The following is a 20,312-nucleotide window of genomic DNA, read 5'->3' as shown; positions in this document are numbered from 1 at the left end:
TGTCTATTTCCTCTGACACCCTTATTCATCATAGTGGAATTATGTCTTTTTTTTGACTCCCAAACATCTTTTATTCCTACCCTTCCAATAGGGCCTTCAATTTCCTATTCAGGAATTATCTATACTTGGTCCTCATGGGATACTGAATTCAAACCCTGTGGAACACTTTTTATCATATCCTCTCTTTCATTTCCTAAGATCCTTAAGGGACCACATTAAATAAAACTGCCAATTGACCTCTTTCTTCTGGAACTTTGTGTCTTGACAAGGGTAGGAAAAAATTAGTGCATGTTTATTAATTCTAGGGTGACCCAGAGAGATTGCTGAGTCATAGAGATCCTCTGTGGCAACTTGAGAGTGCTAGTTCCAATTTCTTCTTCAGCCTTCTCTATGAGTCTGTGGCATTACTATATCCCATTAAGTTTACTTTCTGCTCAATACAGCCACTGATTTCTGTTGTAAAGCAAATAATAATATGCGGTATAGTCATACATGCTATTTTCTACATGTATCATCTTCTCTTGAAATGTCTTGTTTTGCATTTGCCAATTTTCAATATCACTTTTGCTTTGGTTACTCTTATTCTACAGTAATATTTCCCAAAATTTGTTCTGGGAAACAATGTTTGTAACTCAGTGTTAGCAGATGTTACATTAAAAAAAAAGAGGGAGGTTATAGTTAAGTAAGTATGGAAATACAGAGATAAAAAAAAATTAGTTTCTTTTTCTGTAAATTGTGAATTTCTAAGAAAGAATATAGGATGTAACTTTTTCCAAATTTATTTTTAGTATATATACAGATACAGATTTATCCTGCCATATCTAAAGAAACTAGTGGTCTGTAGAACATAATTTGGGTAATGATATTCTAGATGCTATTTACTATCTCCAATGAGGACTTTAGTTTCCGTTGAGCTTATAATAGAGCAATGCTATCTCTTTTATTTATTTTTATTACTGATCATTTAGTATTTGGTATTCATCTTATTTTTATCCCATCCGTTTGTAATTCTCGTGGTTATCTGCACTTTCTTATATAGACTCTGGAAATCTCGTGGCTCGGCTTTTTTAAAAAAAATAATACTACAAAATATTTTAACTGAGCTAGGGCATTTCAAGTTTTTGAATATGTCCCTGTAATCAAAGTATATGTCAACAGGTATTTCATGTTCCTATTGTTCTTTTCGTAGGTTTAGAGGTCCACTGACATTCTTGATTATTGTTCAGTGTTTCTAATTGTAATTTTCCTGAAGCAGGTAATGCAAGTCAGTGGTATTTCCTCTTCTGTTTTTGTAACATAAACGTAAGAATCTTGAACTTACATCAGTGTGGGCCTATATACTTCTGATGGTGATTTATAAGATGTTCTCAGAATACTCCTGAGCCTCAGCGATGAAATGAGAATGTTAAATTATGGTGATTTAGTAGTCCCTCTATGAGATAATTTAAGAAGATGAATCTTCCTAGACTATCTTAATAATACCTTGATCTATAAAAGAGTGTGTAGCATAGAACTTTATCAACAATCTAAAACCAACTAATCCATAATGTGGCCATGTTGATGTTCTTTCTATTAAACGAATGCCCAATTTTTCATTTTGATATGGAGACAAATAGATCAAGCTCAGACTTAGGGTAAAATAATTTTCCTTGATCACATTCCTGACAGCTAATTCTCTTGAATGCATTGGTCAAATGAAAGGCAACCATCAGTGATGAGGTAATAATTGGGGGGAAGAAACAGGAGATGATGGTAAAACAGTCTTATACTAATCGCTTCTCACTTGGCAATCCCACTTTAGAGGATAAATATATTTATTGGCTGATTATAGCTACATTATTCAAACTATAGGAATACTGGAAGCAACCCAACTGTCTAACGTTTAGGGAATAGTTAGCAAAAACTATGCTGAATCTTTAAGAACTAAAATTAAAAATGTATTCTATAGAAACAAAGAAAAGTATTGATATATAAGAAAGGAAATACCTAAGGTAACTTTTATCATAAAATTAAAATACAGAAAATATAGATATAATTAACACAATGAATGTTTTGCACAGGGATAAGGACAAAGCATATATACTAAAAGAATAATTATTTTCAATGGAGGTGTTTTTTGTGGTCCTTTTCTTACTAAAGTTAGCTAAGTAGAGAATTTAAAAATATCCTTACAGGGCTTTCCTGGTGGCGCAGCGGTTGAGAGTCCGCCTGCTGATGCAGGGGACGTGGGTTTGTGTCCTGGTCCAGGAGGATCCCACATGCCACGGAGCGGCTGGGCCCGTGAGCCATGGCCACTGGGCCTGTGCGTCTGGAGCCTGTGCTCCGCAATGGGAGAGACCACAACAGTGAGAGGCCCGCATACCGCAAAAAAAAAAAAAAAAAAATCCTTACAATGTCTTAGGCAGATGATTTCATCTGTAGGCAAGCTGTATCTGTATAATATTTATATCAGTATATAAACATATATGTCTCCAGTAAGCATACACACATATAGAAACAAACACAGGTATATAAACTTAAGATACTGTTATGAGTAAAAAAGTATCCTAATCTACATGATGCATATTTAGAAGAAATACATAATTGTTTCTCTTTGCATGCTCCATTACCCTATCTGAGCCCAGATACAATGAAGTCCTTTTTCCTCCAAATTGTCTCACCCCACAGAAATGATGAAGGAAGTTAAAACCAAGGTCATCCTAAGTATGTCACGCCAAAAACAATGAGAATACACAGGCACTGGATACTCAAAGACATATATTCTAAAAGCAGAAACTTCTTTAGTAAAAAAACAGTAATTAATTTTAATTATGAGTTTTTAAAAATATGGATTCCCAGGCTTAGCGTTTAGAACATCCTACACCAAAATGAACAAATGAAGTTATGTGCAACTGGAAAAAGGGAAGAAGAGGGATAATGAAGAACAGGGTTTATCACAAACAGGACAGATACAGGGGAATATAGAAGCCATCTATACACTTTGAAAATCTCTATGGTAGAATAAAATCTAAAAAGAAGGAGAATGTTAAGATTGTACTGGCTGTTTTGTTATGACTAGGAAAGCATCTGAGAGACGAGAAACAAAGTAAAGTAGTCTTTCTCATTAAGCATATACTGCTGTGCTTAAATTTGTTTGAAGGAGCATAGAAATACACGAACTAGTACACTAGGTAAGATCCCCTCTTCCCCCCAGCCAGATTGCTCAGGCTAACACAAATCTGATTGATATGCAATTGAAATATGTGACTGTTTTTCCTGATGTCAGCTTTTAACACTGTTGAAATTAAAGGTGAGGTCCATTCTAATGACTCTTAGGTTGTTATTCATAAAGCTGTCCAAAACCTTTCAGGATAATAGCACCTGTGCTCTTCATGAGCATGATACAAAAATCCTTTCTTAATCTATTGATAAAAGGCAGCTAAATTAAAAATTCCTTCTTTGTTCTGAGCAGCGATAATTAAGCTCCAACCTAGGAGGAGCTACAAAGCACTTTATGTGGGGTTACTGGCCTACAGGACTTCTAACCTGGAAGCTGAGCATCTCACTCACCCCCTCAATTTCTTAAATACTCTAATTTTTATATCTCACTTGCCAAGCTTTATTTCAAAAAAGTTTTTATTAAGTTAATATTATACTAACATTAAAATATTTTTTAAAGAAAGAAATCCACAAACCTGCCATTATACTAAACTCTTTACTTTGTCCATAGGCATATATAATTTGTAGTTTTAATCACACCATACATAACATAATAGAGCCAGGCTTTTTTAAAGGCACTGCCTAACATTTCCTGACAACATGCTCTGTCAGACTTTCCCAGTGTGCTCATTTAATTAGTACTTATTATAAGAAATTCAGTATATGCTAGAGGCCCATCAAAACGTGAAAATTTAATGGATACCATAAAAAGCATACTTTACTTGGAGAATATCATTTTAAGACACTTCATAATTCCCATTTATATGCCACTTTTCATCTTACCTCTTCTCCAGACAGGTAGTAAGCTGAGATTAGTCCACCGACAAAGCGTATATTTACTTCAAAAACAGAAACTTCAGCATTCTGTGGAAACAAAATAAAGGAGGTTCATATATAAGTGGTAGTACACAATTGAGAAAAATATCACCGTGATAAAGTGCATGAAATATTTAAATTTTGTTCAACCCTATATGCTTGCCCAGAGAAATTTATACACAAGAGGGAAAAGCCCTCCCTTCTAACAGTGTCAAAACACATGTAAATAGATCAAAAAATTTTGACTCTTAAAATAACAATTATAAAAATATTTATAAAATGAAGTTATTTCCTCCCTCTATTCAACACTAGATACAATACTCAATATTCTTTGTGCAGATGCGACAGGCCCAGGACATTCTATTTTTCTATTCTGTGTTCTTTTATTTCATTCATTTGCCTGTTTTTCTTCCCGAAAGACCATTCAGACTCTTCATACTTTTGCTGGTAGTTCAACATTATTCTAGAATTCTTCCCACACCATTTTAAAGTAGCACAGCTAGAATGTAAATAGGATTTGAAGCTGGAGTGACTTGGGTTCTAGTGCTGGTTCCCAAATGTTCTGTCTGTGGTCTGGGATGATCACATTTCTCTGAGAAGAAATTTTATCTTTGCATAAAGGAGATTATAATAATATATGTTGTACCTTGTCAAAACAGCTCTTATATACATCAATAATAGCTTGCTTTTATTATTATTTACAAAGCTCTATATCCTGTGCTAATCTCTACATGGACTATGTCATTTAGTCCTATATCAACCGTGTGAAATAATTACTATTCTTACATCCATTTTACAAATGGAGAAACTGAGATTTATAGTGGTTACTATGACTTTCTTAAGGTCAGACAACTAATAAGTGGTTGAGGGCTTCCCTGGTGGCGCAGTGGTTGAGAGTCCGCCTGCCGATGCAGGAGACGAGGGTTCCTGCCCCGGTCCGGGAAGATCCCACGTGCCACGGAGCGGCTGGGCCCGTGAGCCATGGCCGCTGAGCCTGCACGTCCGGAGCCTGTGCTCCGCAACGGGAGAGGCCACAACAGTGAGAAGCCCGCATACCGCAAAATAAATAAATAAATAAAGAAGTGGTTGAATCAGGATTTAAACTTGACTACTCTGATTCCTGGTTTAGAGCTGTGATCCTGACTCCTATATCACCTCACATGATAACGCGTCAAGTATCTTTATTAATGGTCATATAATTGTGGCATATAATTAGTAATTATTGCCAATACTTTTATCATTTTACAATATTTGACTACTACATGGATCTGTCCTACATTCTATTACTAGATAATTTAGCACAGCTGACCTACAATAGATGGTAGGTACACTTTGTTACCGAACCAAACTTGGGTCCACTTGCCCACACACACTAAAGCCAATCTACTGACACCATGTTGTGTGTGGTAAAGGAGAGTACAACGTTTACTGTGGGGCACTAAGCAACAAGAATGAGCAGCACATGCTCAAAAGACCAGAACTCTCGATGGCTTTCAGGGGAGGGGTTTTAAAGGCAGTGTGAGGGAGGGGCTGCAGGGTGCGTGATCAGCTCGTGCACCATTCTCGGATTGGTTGGCATCAAGGTGAAATTTCAAGCGTCATCAACCTTCTGGTTTCAAATGGTCTAGGGTCTATGTGCTTGTGGTCAGCAGTTTTCATCTGGTGTGGGCCTGCTTCCTGTAAAAAGAACATAGGAATGTGTGCCAGGCCTTTAAGTATATCTTTCAGGGGACTGGGAACTCGGTGATTCTGCGATGTGGCTGATTTATAGTCTAACTTGTTACCAGTTTCCTGGCCCAACAGCTATTCTTTGTTTCTACATCTTCATATTTCCTGATCATTAACTCTTCAGCCAGCCTTTTGAGACTCAGGGGAGGCCTAGAAGACTAAAGAAAAAGCCTTTTGCTTCAGAGGATAGGGACACAGGGGCTTGTGTATGGTTTTAGCTTCAAGCTTTTGTTAGCTTCTTTTCATGTTTGTTGGGCCTACCCAGTAACTGTTCACTTTTGCCTGGTGTCAAACAATTCGCTGAAATCACAGGGGCTAACAGCAAACTAATATATGGAGTCACATATCCAGCAGATCAGCTTAGTCACAATCATCTGAGATATTATTTCCTTTAACTAACATTTATTAAGCAACTACTATGTGTCAGGCACTGTCCTAGGTTCTAGGGACATGGCAATGAAGACTCGTAAGGTCCTCAAATTCATGGAGTCTACATTTTAGTGGGCGAAAACAACTCCAGAAGAAAAAAAAGAGGTATATTTTCTTTAATTTCCACATGCTTTCTCTATAAAGGTATAAGGATCTAACAAATTAAAGCTAAGTAATTGCTTAAGTTAAAAAAATTTTTCAAAAAATTTCTTGCAAAAGGAAGTCATGAATATTACTTGGGAGAGACACATACTAGGCCAGACTTAGGCAAAAGCATCATAATATAAGACTCTGGTGAGTTCGTTCAATTGTATTTCATAATTTGTAATATGCACCTAATACAATTTGATTAAAGTACTTTACATGGGAAAAATTTATCTGTGATGTGTATTACTCTGAATGAGTATTACATAAATATTGGTAAAAGCTTTAATATTCCACAAAATTACTGATAAGGAAAGAGAAAGCGAATCGTTAATTTGTTTTGGCTCACACAGCTATGCTTCTTATGTCTAAAGGTAACAATGTCTAATAATAAAATCTAATAAATAAAACCCTCAAATCCTATCATTCTCAATTTGTACTTGTGTTTTTCAGTTTTTAAACCTAAGAATAGTCCTCCACGTTTCTGCCTACTAAGTCTGTTAAGATGATTTTATATTCTTATACTAGCTTTGGCTTCATTTGATACACATTCATTCTCTTTTCCTCCTATGAAAATTTTGGATAATCAGGACTTTTATATAAACATCTGATGAAAATTACTGCATGGTAGAAGACTGAGCCATGTCAAACACCATCATAAATACATCTCCAGCAAGACATCAGTCACCTACTGGGTACAACCAGTTATTGATCCAGCAATGTATTCTAGAACCTAAATTCTATTTATCTTCTGCTGTCTGTGAGATACTGAGAGACGGTTTTGCAAAGTGCCACGCTCAAGGTCAGTGCTCTGTCTTTTGAATTTCTCAGATCTAACGGTTTGGTGAGCCTATCCAAGAAGCAAATCTGGCTTGTTAGTGAATCCATACAGGTTCCCAGTTACTTGTGTTCTTGTCTTTCAAGATCTCGCTCAGGAAGTTACATCACCATTAGTTGTATTCAACAGTCATCATATCTACCTTCTTTTGAAAACCAAAATTACATTTGAATTCCCAGCATATAATATTTTCTACTTTTTTTTTCCCAAAGTTAAATCTAAATTATTTAGAAACCTTAATTTGAGAGCTCTTAACATTTTGGGTTATATTATGTTTTAGGTCAGCAGACTGAAATTTATACACTTCAGGTCACTCTTTACAGATCCTTTGATGAAAAACACTAAGAAGATAAAAACATAAATTGGCTGGCTCGACTGTGGGCAGCAGACTATCAAAACACTACCTTAGAGTCAGAAAGACCTGGGACTGAAGGTTGGTTCAGAAGCCCACTGAGTGCAAGATCCCAGGCAAGTCACATATTCTCTCTGAGCCTTGGTTTTCTCATTTGTAAAAAGGGACAGTGCATTTCGTACAAGGCGCTACAAGTCCATGAATGTAAAGCACCATGCACAATGCCTGCCACAGGTAAAGTACTCAATGAAATAAGTGCCATTACCGCTGCACAAAAGCTCAGCTTAAGTAAACCAATAAGGCCTAGCTTCCTCAGGGGTTCTTGGAAAATCAGAAACTCCAGAATCATAATCTTCTAAATACTAGAATGCAAACTGATATACCTTCTCTGACTCTCATGGGAGTCATGTTTCAAATCGTCTTTTGAAATACAGTATCCTGACCAAGCTTCCTTTTGGGCTTGATACAATTTATACGATATCTGGGTTTTCAAAAGTGAACTTCTACAATCTGAGGGTTTGAGGCCAATTTTATAAACTTCTGACTCTGATTTCCATTAAAATAAACTTATTAAATCTAAATGAAGATATGCATCCTATTAATATTCATGCAGCATTTTTTAAGATGTTCTAAAACTTTTCCAGTGACTTACCCTAATGACAGGAGAGGGGTTAGGGCAGGCAGAGAACAGTACGTAAAGGAGGGAAGCCCCAAACAGCCTGCAACACTAAAATCTTTTGGATTTATCTTAACAATGTAGATTTTGTAGTCTCCTTCAATCTGTGTTTGTTTTAAATGAGATTAAATCCCTTAAATCTTTAAGTAAGGTCACATGCCAGGAATATGCCCCACGTAGTCCATGGCTTCTAGTACATAGCTGTATGTGAGCACCAGTTTGAGAAGCAGATCCAGTCTTTGTTTAAACTGCACGCACCTGCTAGTTAATTTCACAATTGATGAGCAAGTGGAAGGTGAATATTTTTGGCTTAAGGCCTACCCACAAAACCATGTGGACTGGAGAAACTGCTCTTTCACTTTGAGTTTCCTCTACCAACAGCCTTTGAATCAAAGAACACACTTAACCAGAATCATACATAAATTTAATAAAATATATGGTATAATTAAGTTTACATCTAAAATCAAGAGGTGAAATCATGGAAAAACTAGGCTTCACTACTTATCTCTCATATTGCTTTAGGTGTCTTAGACTGATAATTTCCACCTTAAGTTTATCCCTTTCTTTAGTATTGCTGTCCTCTGGCTTACTATATGTATATGTAAAATTATGAGATAAAGTGATAAAACTCGCTAAAATGGAAAAAAGTTTAATTCAATAAACCATTTTGAATGGCTCCCTCCCCCCACCCTTCACATTATCCTCCATCTCTCTACTGGGAAAGGTGTCCTTCAAATAAACAGATCAGGAGCTCACAGGCATGAAGAATCTAACCATATCCAGACAAGAGGGAAAGTGAACACTTCAAAATCCCTGTTTCAACCTGAGTGCCTAAAAGATCAACCTCTTACAAGATAGTATTTTAAATAACTCAGAGAAATTAGGTTGTATTTTTTTTAAGCAACTTATTTACCAAAATTATCTATAAAATGATAGATTTTAGTAGATTTTAGTAAGTGAAATAATGGGCTTGACCATTTTAATAACAAATTTAGGTTGGAGAACAGATTCAGCCACAGTTTTTGACTGCAGAACTACAGAGGCGCAGACTTTCCTTGAAGAATAGATATATTGTTTCTTTGCTCCTTCAGGCGTTATGATAATTATTCAGAATCAAACCTGCATCAAGTTTAAGGAATTCTCCTTAATTCTTTTTTTTTTTTTTTTTTTTTTTTTTGCTGTACGCGGGCCTCTCACTGTTGTGGCTTCTCCCGTTGCGGAGCATAGGCTCCGGACGCACAGGCCCAGCGGCCATGGCTTAGGGGCCCAGCCGCTCGGCGGCATGTGGGGTCATCCCGGACCGGGGCACGAACCCATGTCCCCTGCATTGGCAGGCAGACTCTCAACCACTGCGCCACCAGGGAAGCCCTCTCCTTAATTCTTAACTTATGATTCCATACAGCAGGGCAGGTCTGATTGATTGCATTAAATTGAAAAAGACTTCTTGGAAAAGAACTTTCATTTTCAGAAATATCTTAATCCTCTTCTCAGTGTTTGGCCCCAATTATTAGAGTTGGTTTTTTTAAAGAGTATTTCTCTGAGCCCTAAGATCAGAGAATACTTCTTTGCTAGCTATTCCTCCAAACATCCTGTCAGCTTTCTACTCAATGAACTATAAGCGAGGAACAAGCAAGCATTAATAACAACTGTCCCACTACAAACCAATGCAATAACAGTTTAGTAACAATTGCTCCGCTACTAACATATGGTAACTATCCTTTACCTTACTGAGAACCAGTGGAAACATGAGATTTTACAAACCCATTGCTTAAAGAGAGGTTATTGCCTATAAGCCTTGCCTATGTTTAGGCTTAGCATACACATTCATTTATAAATGGTACTTTAAAGTATGTGTTGTATTAACATTCTGAGGATTACAACTCCTTTTAACAGATTAAATAGCAACATTAAACTTTATAGCTTAGTATAACATATGTCTGAGCAGCTTTTAACTTCATATTTAAGTAACATGATAAATCTCTTTAGATGAACAAAGTGCAAATTCTTTGGGCCACAAAGATAGGCAAGATCAACATCTTCTCTCTGTCAGTAGATTGGTTTTACCACAAAGGTCCAGAAGCACCCTCAAGTAGCAGTGCAATCTATATATCACTAATTATGGTCAGAAGGAACAGATCAGTATCCTTATAGCCAAAACCCAAATCATCACCCTTGGCAGACACTGATTAGCATTCGGATAGAAAATATTAAATAACTCCATCCGACAGGATAATTAATTCAGTTATCTGCACCATTAGGATGTAATGCTGCTCTAAAACAGAGCTTTTACAAGAGCAATACTAAGGCAAATGTCACTTCTTTCATGCTCCATGGCATGGAGCTCTGGACCTAAGTCAAGAACTCATTCAGGCATTCAAGAAGATCCAAAGTTGCTTTTTGAGGTCCATTTACAACCTTCAGATAGAGAACCCTACAGCTTATTTTCCTGAAGAATAGGATGGCATTCCGGTTGGATAAGAGACCAATCTGGACCTTTAAAGTAAAAAATAAAGTCACTGTTGCCACCAATGCCTCTGTTATTTTTCAGGGAAAAAAACGGTGTAATTGTTGACATAATCCCTTGAATCTGTGGGTAGAACGAGTGAATATAAGACAAATTCTCTAATGGGACACAATAAAACCAACTAGAAAATTGTAAGTTGAAGCACTTTAAGATGATTAGGAGATGGGACTTTCCCGGTTGCACAGTGGTTAAGAATCTGCCTGCCTGTCAAGGGGACACGGGTTCGATCCCTGGTCCAGGAAGATCCCACATGCCATGGAGCAACTAAGCCCATGTGCCACAGCTACTGAGCCTGTGCTCTAGAGCCTGAGAGTTACAACTACTGAGCCCGTGTGCCACAACTGCTGAAGCCCACGCACCTAGAGCCTGTGCTCCAAAACAAGAGAAGCCACTGCAATGAGAAGCATGCGCACTGCAACTAAGAGCCACAACTACTAAGCCCGCTTGCCGCAACTAGAGAAAGCCCGCGAGCAGCAACGAAGACCCAACGCGTTCAAAAAAAAAAAAAAAATGATTAGGAGAGTAAATCAAGATAGCTGTCTTGAATTTATGTTTGTTATTAATTTTGATATGGGAAGTATTATCATTTAGATATTATTGATAAACTTTTATATTTTCAAAGGAAAATACGGCAATACCCAAAGAAAGAACTGCAACAAATATGTTTCAAGACCTTTCAAATTAGGAATAGTAAAATAAACAGAAATTCGAGACCTGTGACTATGGCTTTTAAAAGTATATTTTTAAAGTATATTTTGAAGGGTATAACCCAAGACTATCAATAACAGTCTTTAAACGATATTTTTACATAAAAATCTTTTAACTCACTGAATAAAATCTTATAAAAATACAAAAATACAATTTTAAAGAAACAAAGCTCAGTATCTTAGCCATCACTCAACCTATAGCCTAATCCCTTTATCTTACAAGTAAGGAAGCCAAAGAATTTGCTCTTCTTCTCTTCTAAATACTCTGGGCTTCTCTGATGGTGCAGTGGTTAAGAATCCATCTGCCAATGCAGGGGACACAGGTTTGAGCCCTGGTCCGGGAAGATCCCACATGCCGCAGAGCAACTAAGCCCATGAGCCACAACTACTGAGCCTGTGCTCTAGAGCCCGCGAGCCACCACTACTGAGCCCAAGTGCCACAACTACTGAAGCCCGTGCGCCTAGAGCCCGTGCTCTGCAACAAGAGAAGCCACCGCAATGAGAAGCCCGCGCACCGCAACGAAGAGTAGCCCCACTCGCCACAACTAGAGAAAGCCCGCGTGCAGCAACAAAGACCCAATGCAGCCAAGAATAAAAAAATAAATTTATAAAAATAAATAAATAAATACTCTGATATCCTCTATTAGTTTCCCTCTGCTTCCTAATAGGTCCCCACGGTCCATGGAATACATTCATGTCACCTGCTCATGGTCTGAGGCCAGCCAACTGCCTTCTGTTACCTTGTCTATTACCTTGAGAGGCCTTTTTGCTTAGTCCTTTTAAATAAATGATTCCAGAGTTTCTCAGGCTACCACTGGGCATGAAAGCAAAGAACTGCTGCAGTATTTGGGGGAGGTTTGGGGCAGTAATGCTATATATGCCAGACAAGGGACCTGGACACTATTCGGGTCTCACGTCACTAAAGTCTACTTTCCCGTCTTCCATCATTAAACTCTGGAAGAATCTAGTTCTCATTCCCCTACCTTTCTGGAGGTGAGGGACGGTGGAGGAAACACATTTTCCATTCTCTCCTCCATATATAAGCTGAAGACAAGCTCATTATTATTTACTGGTAGGTAGCTGAATTTACTCAAAAATAACAAGGAGGAAAAAAGTATTATTAAGAAGAAATAAACCCTCAGAAGGCAATCTAATTTTTTGTTCATTGCCTTAATTTTTCACACTCAGTTCTATTGGTAATATCCGAGCTGCCAGACGTCATATTCAACCAAAGAGCTGTAGAACCTTACAAAATCCCTCACTCCTTGGGCCTGTTTTCTCATATTTAAAATAAAAAGACTGAACACATCAATCTCCAAGGTCCCTTTGTATTGGAATACTGTCTCCTTTATATTCTAAATTCAATTATAAGGCAGATTAAACATAGACTCATCTGCTTGTACTTTAAGTCAGTGATCTCCAAAATGGGGTACATACGGCAATTAATTAGAGGAGTAGGAACAAAATATTAAAACTTTTAATTTATATACATTTTTAATCCAAAGAGGTAGGAAAAAGACTCTGCTTTATGCTACCTTTACACTCTGAACCATGCTGGTATTCTCACTTGGTCTGTGGGAGAACAGGAGCTCCACAAAGCAGAAGGGTCAGCAGGGAAACACCCTTTCTTTGTCCATTCTCAACATACAGCATGTTACTTGTGATTGGTTATGGAGATTTACAGATATTATCAAATGTTTACCAGATAGACAAGAGGCTTACAAGAATTTTTGCAAAGTAATCTCAGATTAAAAATAATACCAATAGTGAAATAAGTGAGGCAGAGAAAGACAAATATCACGATACCATTTATATGTGGAATCTAAAAAAATGACACAAATGAACTTATTTATGAAACAGAAATAGACTCACAGACATAGAAAACGAACTTATGGTTACCAAAGGGGAAAGGGGGAGGGATAAACTGGGAATTTGGGATTAACAGATACATACTACTATATATAAAATAGATAAACAACAAGGACCTACTGCATAGCACAGGGAACTATATTTAGTATTTTGTAATAACCTATAATGGAAAAGAATCTGAAAAAGAATACACACACACACACACACATGTGTATATGTGCGTGTATGTATAACTGAACTTAAAAAAACACCAATAATGCAAACATAAGTGAATGACTCAAAAACACCAGGGTCAACTTTTCCTGTTCTTAAAACAAGCTGTCAACCTCATTACAAGGTAAAGCAATGACTGTGGAATTAGATTAGCTCTAACAAGATGTAGCCCTCCTTAATTATCAAGAAGTAGTATTAGAAGAGTCCACTGTCCTTAATTATGAACCTTTTCCTTGGTGTACAGTGGGTATTGAGGTTTGTTAAAAATGAAAGTACATATATGAAATTTAAAAAAAATATTTCATATATAAATTGACAAAAGGTTATACTGGGAATTCCCTGGCAATCCAGTGGTTAGGACTCTGAGCTTCCACTGCAGGGGGCATGGGTTCAATCCCTGGTCAGGGAACTAAGATCTCTCATGCACATGATGTGGCCAAAAGAAAAAAAAAAGTTTAAACTGATAAGGGTCTACAGTCAACAAAGGTTAAAGGCTTATTTATGGGAAAGTGGATGCAGCTGCTCCTGGGTGCATGTGGAGTGCTGAGATGAGCTACTTCATGGTATTCCTGACTCGGCAGCCATTCTGTTTTGCCAAGTGTCTTGCAGGGGCTTTAAACGGACACTAGCCCCTCATGCAAGAGTGTGCCCTCGATTAACAGCCCCAGAGTCCCAAGCCAATGTCAGTTCCTGATATGACTCCCTCTGTGATCATGTCTCCCCCACCTCCCAGGGCCTTCCCCTTGTGCACCCCTTAGAAAAGACCACTGTGGAGCTTACCAATTGGTTTGAATTGACCGATTTGGCCTTAGCTTTGGAACCCCAAAGCACTTCGCCCACCCTAATAACGGCATGTGCCCCAGGTCCTGTCTTTCTGTCTGTCTGTAGTCCGCCTTGATCTCCCTGTGTGGCCCCCGCGGGTGAGTCATGTACCTTCTCAGGACCTGTTAAGTAATAAACTTCTCTATTTCAATTTCTTTTGTGGTCTTTCATTGAACTGCAGCTCACCATGACACCCTGGGCTCCATTTAACAAACGTTCATCTAACAAAGTCACAATAACGTGCCATGGTGCAGTGCAAAAGCATGAGCGCTGGAGTCACACAGACCTGTGTTAGGCTCACAGCCCCGACACACAACTAGCTGTGTGGTCTAGATAAGCCTCTGAGGCTCCGATTTCTAATCTGTAAAGGTGTGAAAATAATACCCATCTCACAGGGTTGTTGTGAGACTTGAACAAGAATACTTGGCACGTGTAGGTCTTAATAAATATTAATTTCTTTTTCCTTACTCTTAGTTTGCCAAAAAACAAAGGCATGGATTTGTGTAGTAAGGGAGGGCAAGTTAAGAATATAGCATGATACTACTTAAAACTGCATTATTTGTTTCTGCTAGGGTACAGTACAATAATCTGCCCCCCAAGAGAATTTATTTATGTTAACTGAGATTTAAGAACTGAATTGGCAGCTTTTTTTAACTTACCATATTAAAATTTAGATTTTCGTCAACCCATGCTTTTGCCTCTTCAAATTCGTCTTTCATTTTCATAATAAAAAGTGTATCTAGGGCATCTACTATTGTTGCTCCTTGGATATTACCTGAAAATATCAGAAAAATATTTACTCAGTAAAACACCTTTGACAGATCCATACATGCACATTGACCACACCTTGGAAAGGAAGTGGATAATACTGAATTTACTGGTAAACCAGAATACTGAACACAGTCTAAACATCTTTCAGTGAAAGAAAATTGAAAAGTTGCATCAAAACCAAACTAAAAACTATCACAGGCTATAGATTGGTACACTAATCTTTAAAGTCTCTTCTGAGTTGCAGAAAATGAATCTCTTAGAAATTTCATTTGGGATTGCATTCTCTAGCAAGAAAAAAAAAAAAGACCTGAAACCAAGGAGCAACACACTTATTAATTTTAATGTAATTACATCAAAGTGCACCTGTGCAAAACTCTTAAACTATAAATAGATCTAAAATTGTTTAGTGATAGCTCTAAGAAACCATTACTCAAAAATGGAATTCTACCCCCTCTTTTTGCAGCCCTGACTGATCCTAACCTCTCCTCCCATCCTCCTAGCCAGTGGTGACTCTCATGTATTTCCTCTGAACTCCCTCGGCAGGAAGACTTTACATTGCTCTTGCACTCACCACTTTCTATCTTCCATTATAACTACTTTTATGCATCTCCTTTTAGTCTGTAAACTTCCTTAGAATAGAGAAGTCATGTCTTATTCACCTCCACATTCCATACTAAGAGACTCAGTATGTTTTTAAGGCTTAATAATAAATTAAAAAACTATCACTGTATTAACAGAGAGCCAAGTAATCTCTTCGATAAAGACTATGGCGGGCTTCCCTGGTGGCGCAGTGGTTGACAGTCCGCCTGCCGATGCAGGGGACACGGGTTCGTGCCCCGGTCCGGGAGGATCCCCCATGCCATGGAGCGGCTGGGCCCGTGAGCCATGGCCGCTGAGCCTGCGCATCCGGAGCCTGCACATGCAGAGCCTGCGCATGCGGAATGTTCCGCAACGGGAGAGGCCACAGCGGTGAGAGGCCCGCGTACCGCAAAAAAAAAAAAAAAAAGACTATGGCAAATTTACACAAAACTGACTTCTTAATACCGTGAACAACTTATAGAGATAAAAGCAAAAATAGAATTAAAATTTTTTAAAAGTTATAGTAAACAAAAAATTAGGACCTTTGAGTCTGCATGAAGTTTCTGAGTTTCTCTCTTCAATTCCTACCTCCCATCACCCATGTTAACTAGTCACCGTGTCCTCAAAAACACTACTCTAGTAACATCTGAAATCACTTGTACTGCCATGACTCCAGGTGTGGCTCTTTTCATCTCTAAAGTGTGTCACTGTGATCGACCAGCCAGCCTTTTCCCCACTCTTCCAGCTCTCCCTAACCATTCCTGCAATGCCTTTCTCCCTACCAGAGAGCCTATGGTTCTTCAGAACTTCCTATGAATATCTATTGAACCACCTGGTGCTTTGATAATTCACTATCTACACATATGTCTTCTGCACTAGGTCATGAACTTTGCAGAGACTTGTATTGTGTTTCTTAACACCAGTGCTGGAAAGAGAGCCAAACACATGGAAGGTCCTAAATAAATGGAAAAGCATAATGGGGTGATTAGGAGCAGACTCTGACCTTAGCCACATGTGGGTTCAAGTCCCAGCTCAGCCAGTTAGTAGGTGGCTAACACTGGGCAAGCTGTTCTCTCAGCTTCGTATTTCTCATCTATAAAATACATATAATAATGAGGTTAAATGAGAAGATGCACAAATGGCACGTGGCACATAGTGTCAGCTGATACTGTTGTTATATGATTTGATACTATTTAACACCTTTAGTTAAAGTATAGAAAGTCACCTTTTCTATGGTGAATTCAGAAGCAACAGACCAAGGTTCCCTCCTCTTCATCCTGTTACTTATAGACAAAATTGTGGGAACTGAAGAGGAATTGAGTTCAGTGAGAAGGGCACTGGGTAGCTCTGTGACCCAAGGAATCTACCTAACACTTCTGTTACCTAGCTTCTGCACCTCCACGATGGGAATGTTTTTAATACCTAGAGTACTCATCACAGAGGGATGCTGTGAGGACCAAAAGCAATAAAATGATGCCAAAGTGGATAAATGGAAGTTTAAATAACTGACGACTCCATCCTCACTTTCTCTTCCACTGCACAAAACAGGAGAAATTTAGAGCCAATGTTGAGAGTCACTGAGATACAGTGAAGGTCACCACGGCTGGCTGCCTTGGCCAGCTTATTGATAAAGACACAGCTTTTACCTGACAGGAAGCAGTTAATGCAGCCAACAAATGCTCCTCTGCTTGGTACCACATGGGAGCTGAAAATCATGATACTGTGCCCATATCCATTAAATAAGGATCTCTGGAAGTGTGCCCCAGGCATCAGTATTTTTTCAAGGGATGCAGGTGGTTCTAAAGTGCAGCCAGTGCTCTGTCTGAAGGACACACTATGCACATTCCCTGCAGACAACTCCATCAGGTATGCAAGTTTCCTAGCAACACAGTCTGGAGGATCACACAAACTTTTTCCATCACCCACAAGTTCAGTCAATTGGAGAGAAGTTACTGTCAGTAAGGAGCCAAAGCACACTCTACTCACCAAACAAACTGCTTGAATGGCCTCCTTTTGATACAGGCTTCAGTTCATTTTTTCCCCAGGCATAACGTTTATAATTATTCCAAGCATGTTTCATCATCTGAGAAAAGAAATGAAAACGGGATTATATTTTGAATTTGAGATGTTTTTGTTTCAAAATAGATCATATATTGAAGACCTAAAGGTTAAAACATTAAAACTCACTGCTTTGTTAAAAGGATGATAATTAAAAGGGTGACAAAGGGTATGAATAAGCTGGAACACACACATAACACACAAATACACATCATCCCTTTATGTTTACAAGTGGAGATTTTTTTAATCCATTTAATCCTATTTCATATACATATTTTCAAAAGTCAGTTCTCAGCAACAGAAACTTAGTTTATCATAAAAGGATGAACCATTCTTACATTTTTCTATTTCATCCTCATGATGCATTAAATCTGCAGAGACTGCATACTTAAAATTCACATTTTTGCATAAGGTTCTCTGTACTTAGTATATAGACAAATATCCAAAAGTTATGACTTTAAACACTTTGATGTATCTTGACCAGGTCTATATGGAGAAATATTTTTAAATATCTATAGGAAATGAAAAAAAGAAACTCTACGGGTATACATAGATTTTGGAAAACTTCAGCTTAGTATAATTAATCTTTAATTGCATACATATCTGTGTGCACATATGTAACTGAAGACTAATTCTACATATTCCCAACCTAGACTCCTTGTACCAGGAATGTTTTTAAAGCCCCAAACTCTCTGCCATAAATCAGTTGTATACCTTTTTTAATTTTAACAAAATTAATTTATCTACATATAATGAAAACCAATCAATTTCTCCTGACTTATAGACCAATTTCTGACCTATTGTGCTAGATATTAACTCTAGCAGAAAGTGAATAATTTTCAAGGGGAGAAATTGTTCTCTAAGAACCTATCAAAGTTATACAAAAATTTGTATAACTATCGTGTAACAGTTGTACAAATTTTTTTCAATGACTCCAAGAATATACTGTAGATAATTATTTTTGCATACTTTTTATTAAAAGGGTTGAGGACTCCTCACCTGTCTAGAATTTATTCATGCCACTATTCCCAATCCATTAGCAACAGTAATAAAAATATGGACATAATCTGGAAATATTCTAATCTGGCTCCATATTTTAAAATATCTTAAAAAGCATCACATAAAGTATAAATACTATGTAAAGGCTGTTTATCACTAAAAATCTGCACTGAGATCAATACAATTTTATTAATAAGAAAGTCTTCATATGTCCCTGAAAACAATAATGCACATCTTTCTTTAATCAATTTGTATATTTTCTTCCTATCTCACCAGTACTGCTACTAATAATAGCTACCAAAAAATCTGTACTATCTGCTGGGTACTCTGCTAAATGCTTTAAATTCAGTATAGTATTCAATTCTTGTTACAACGTTATGAAATGCGTTGTATTATCATTGTTTGGTAGATGAAGAAACTGAGACTTTTAGAAGTGAAAACACAAACAACTTTACTCAAAGTCATGACATTTCTCCACAGCTGTGGAGCCAGGGTTCATCCCTGTGTTGGTCTGACTCCAAAGCCAATGGCATTAACCATACACTGCATCAACTTCCTTTAATGAGTCGGCAACAGAATCTTCCTTTGATGAATCAGATTGCTGATCTTCTAACAATCAATAGAATGTGGATCTCGTAGTGTTTTTGAGATTTTCTCTTATAAATTAATTTTGTTGGACAGTATAAAAGGTTTGAAGGTAAAATAACCTGATTTATAATCCCTATCGTATCACCAATTAGTCTCATAATCATGGATGAGTCACAGTTTTGTGAGACTTTCTTTATCTGAAAACGGGATCATAATTCCTCACAGGGTGCATGTAAGGATTACATGAGCATGTAATGTGGCCTGTGTGATAGCTCCCGGCACACATGGCGAATAATCACACGCTTATTGAATTTTAAGCCTATATTGAGATCAATTAAATTCACATCACAGAAACAGAAACCAATGAGCCTCTGAAAAGACTAGGTACATGAACACTAGGTATAAAAACACCTTGAGATTACATCTCAATTTGACTTGGTTTTCCCATTAAATGTACTGTATTTGGTAAACTCTTCATTCCTATTCCAAGGATAAATTCAGAAGCTTTTGGAATACACCTGATGCAAGAACAGAAAAAAAAAATGTTATGATGATTTGTTTCAGCTCCAAGTCTGAATCGAAACCAGTGCCATGTACTATTAATAACTCAAAGACAGCAGAAAACTTTCCTATAGAAGACTGTTGTCCAAAATTATCATTTATACAATGTACCACTAGAACAGAACCTCACTGAGTTACCACTGTAGTATATATTAACTTTCCTTATCTCGTTTTCCCCCAAAGAGAAAATCTGACACCAACTGCTTATCTGCCTACATTTCAAAAGTTGCTGTGACCCATTTCTCAAAATGGGCTCCTCATCCCATGGGATTTCTATGTGCAAAGTTAGAAAAGAAAAAGAAAACAATGTGGTCAAAGTGCCCTGTATGGAGCTCTAAGAGTGGTTTCTCCAAGAATCTGTGAAATGAGGAACAGCCATATTGGTCATGGATTCCAGTGGTTGGTCACCTCTGGAAATGATTTACCACTTTAAAGCCAAA

The 20,312-nt window shown here is 37.6% G+C and overlaps 1 protein-coding gene across 3 annotated transcripts in view; it reads right to left on the bottom strand.

The window, feature by feature from the left end:
- MAN1A1 (mannosidase alpha class 1A member 1) overlaps nucleotides 1–20,312 on the bottom strand; it is a 178,528-nt gene that overhangs the window by 108,054 nt on the left and 50,162 nt on the right. For all 3 annotated transcript variants that reach the window (XM_027087611.1, XM_027087599.1, XM_027087606.1), the window contains 3 exons: nucleotides 17,653–17,749; nucleotides 14,976–15,091; nucleotides 3,982–4,062 (listed from right to left, as the gene is read on the bottom strand). In XM_027087611.1, the coding sequence (XP_026943412.1) occupies nucleotides 3,982–4,062; nucleotides 14,976–15,091; nucleotides 17,653–17,749 (294 nt within the window). The remainder of the gene's footprint in view (nucleotides 1–3,981; nucleotides 4,063–14,975; nucleotides 15,092–17,652; nucleotides 17,750–20,312) is intronic.

The sequence above is a fragment of the Aethalodelphis obliquidens genome, unplaced genomic scaffold, assembly GCF_003676395.1.
Source record: "Aethalodelphis obliquidens isolate GAN/ISIS:26980383/991018 unplaced genomic scaffold, ASM367639v1 scaffold3, whole genome shotgun sequence".
NCBI lineage: Eukaryota > Metazoa > Chordata > Mammalia > Artiodactyla > Delphinidae > Aethalodelphis > Aethalodelphis obliquidens.
The sequence above is the reverse complement of the archived record's forward strand: the minus strand, read 5'-3'. Positions and strand labels throughout refer to the sequence as shown.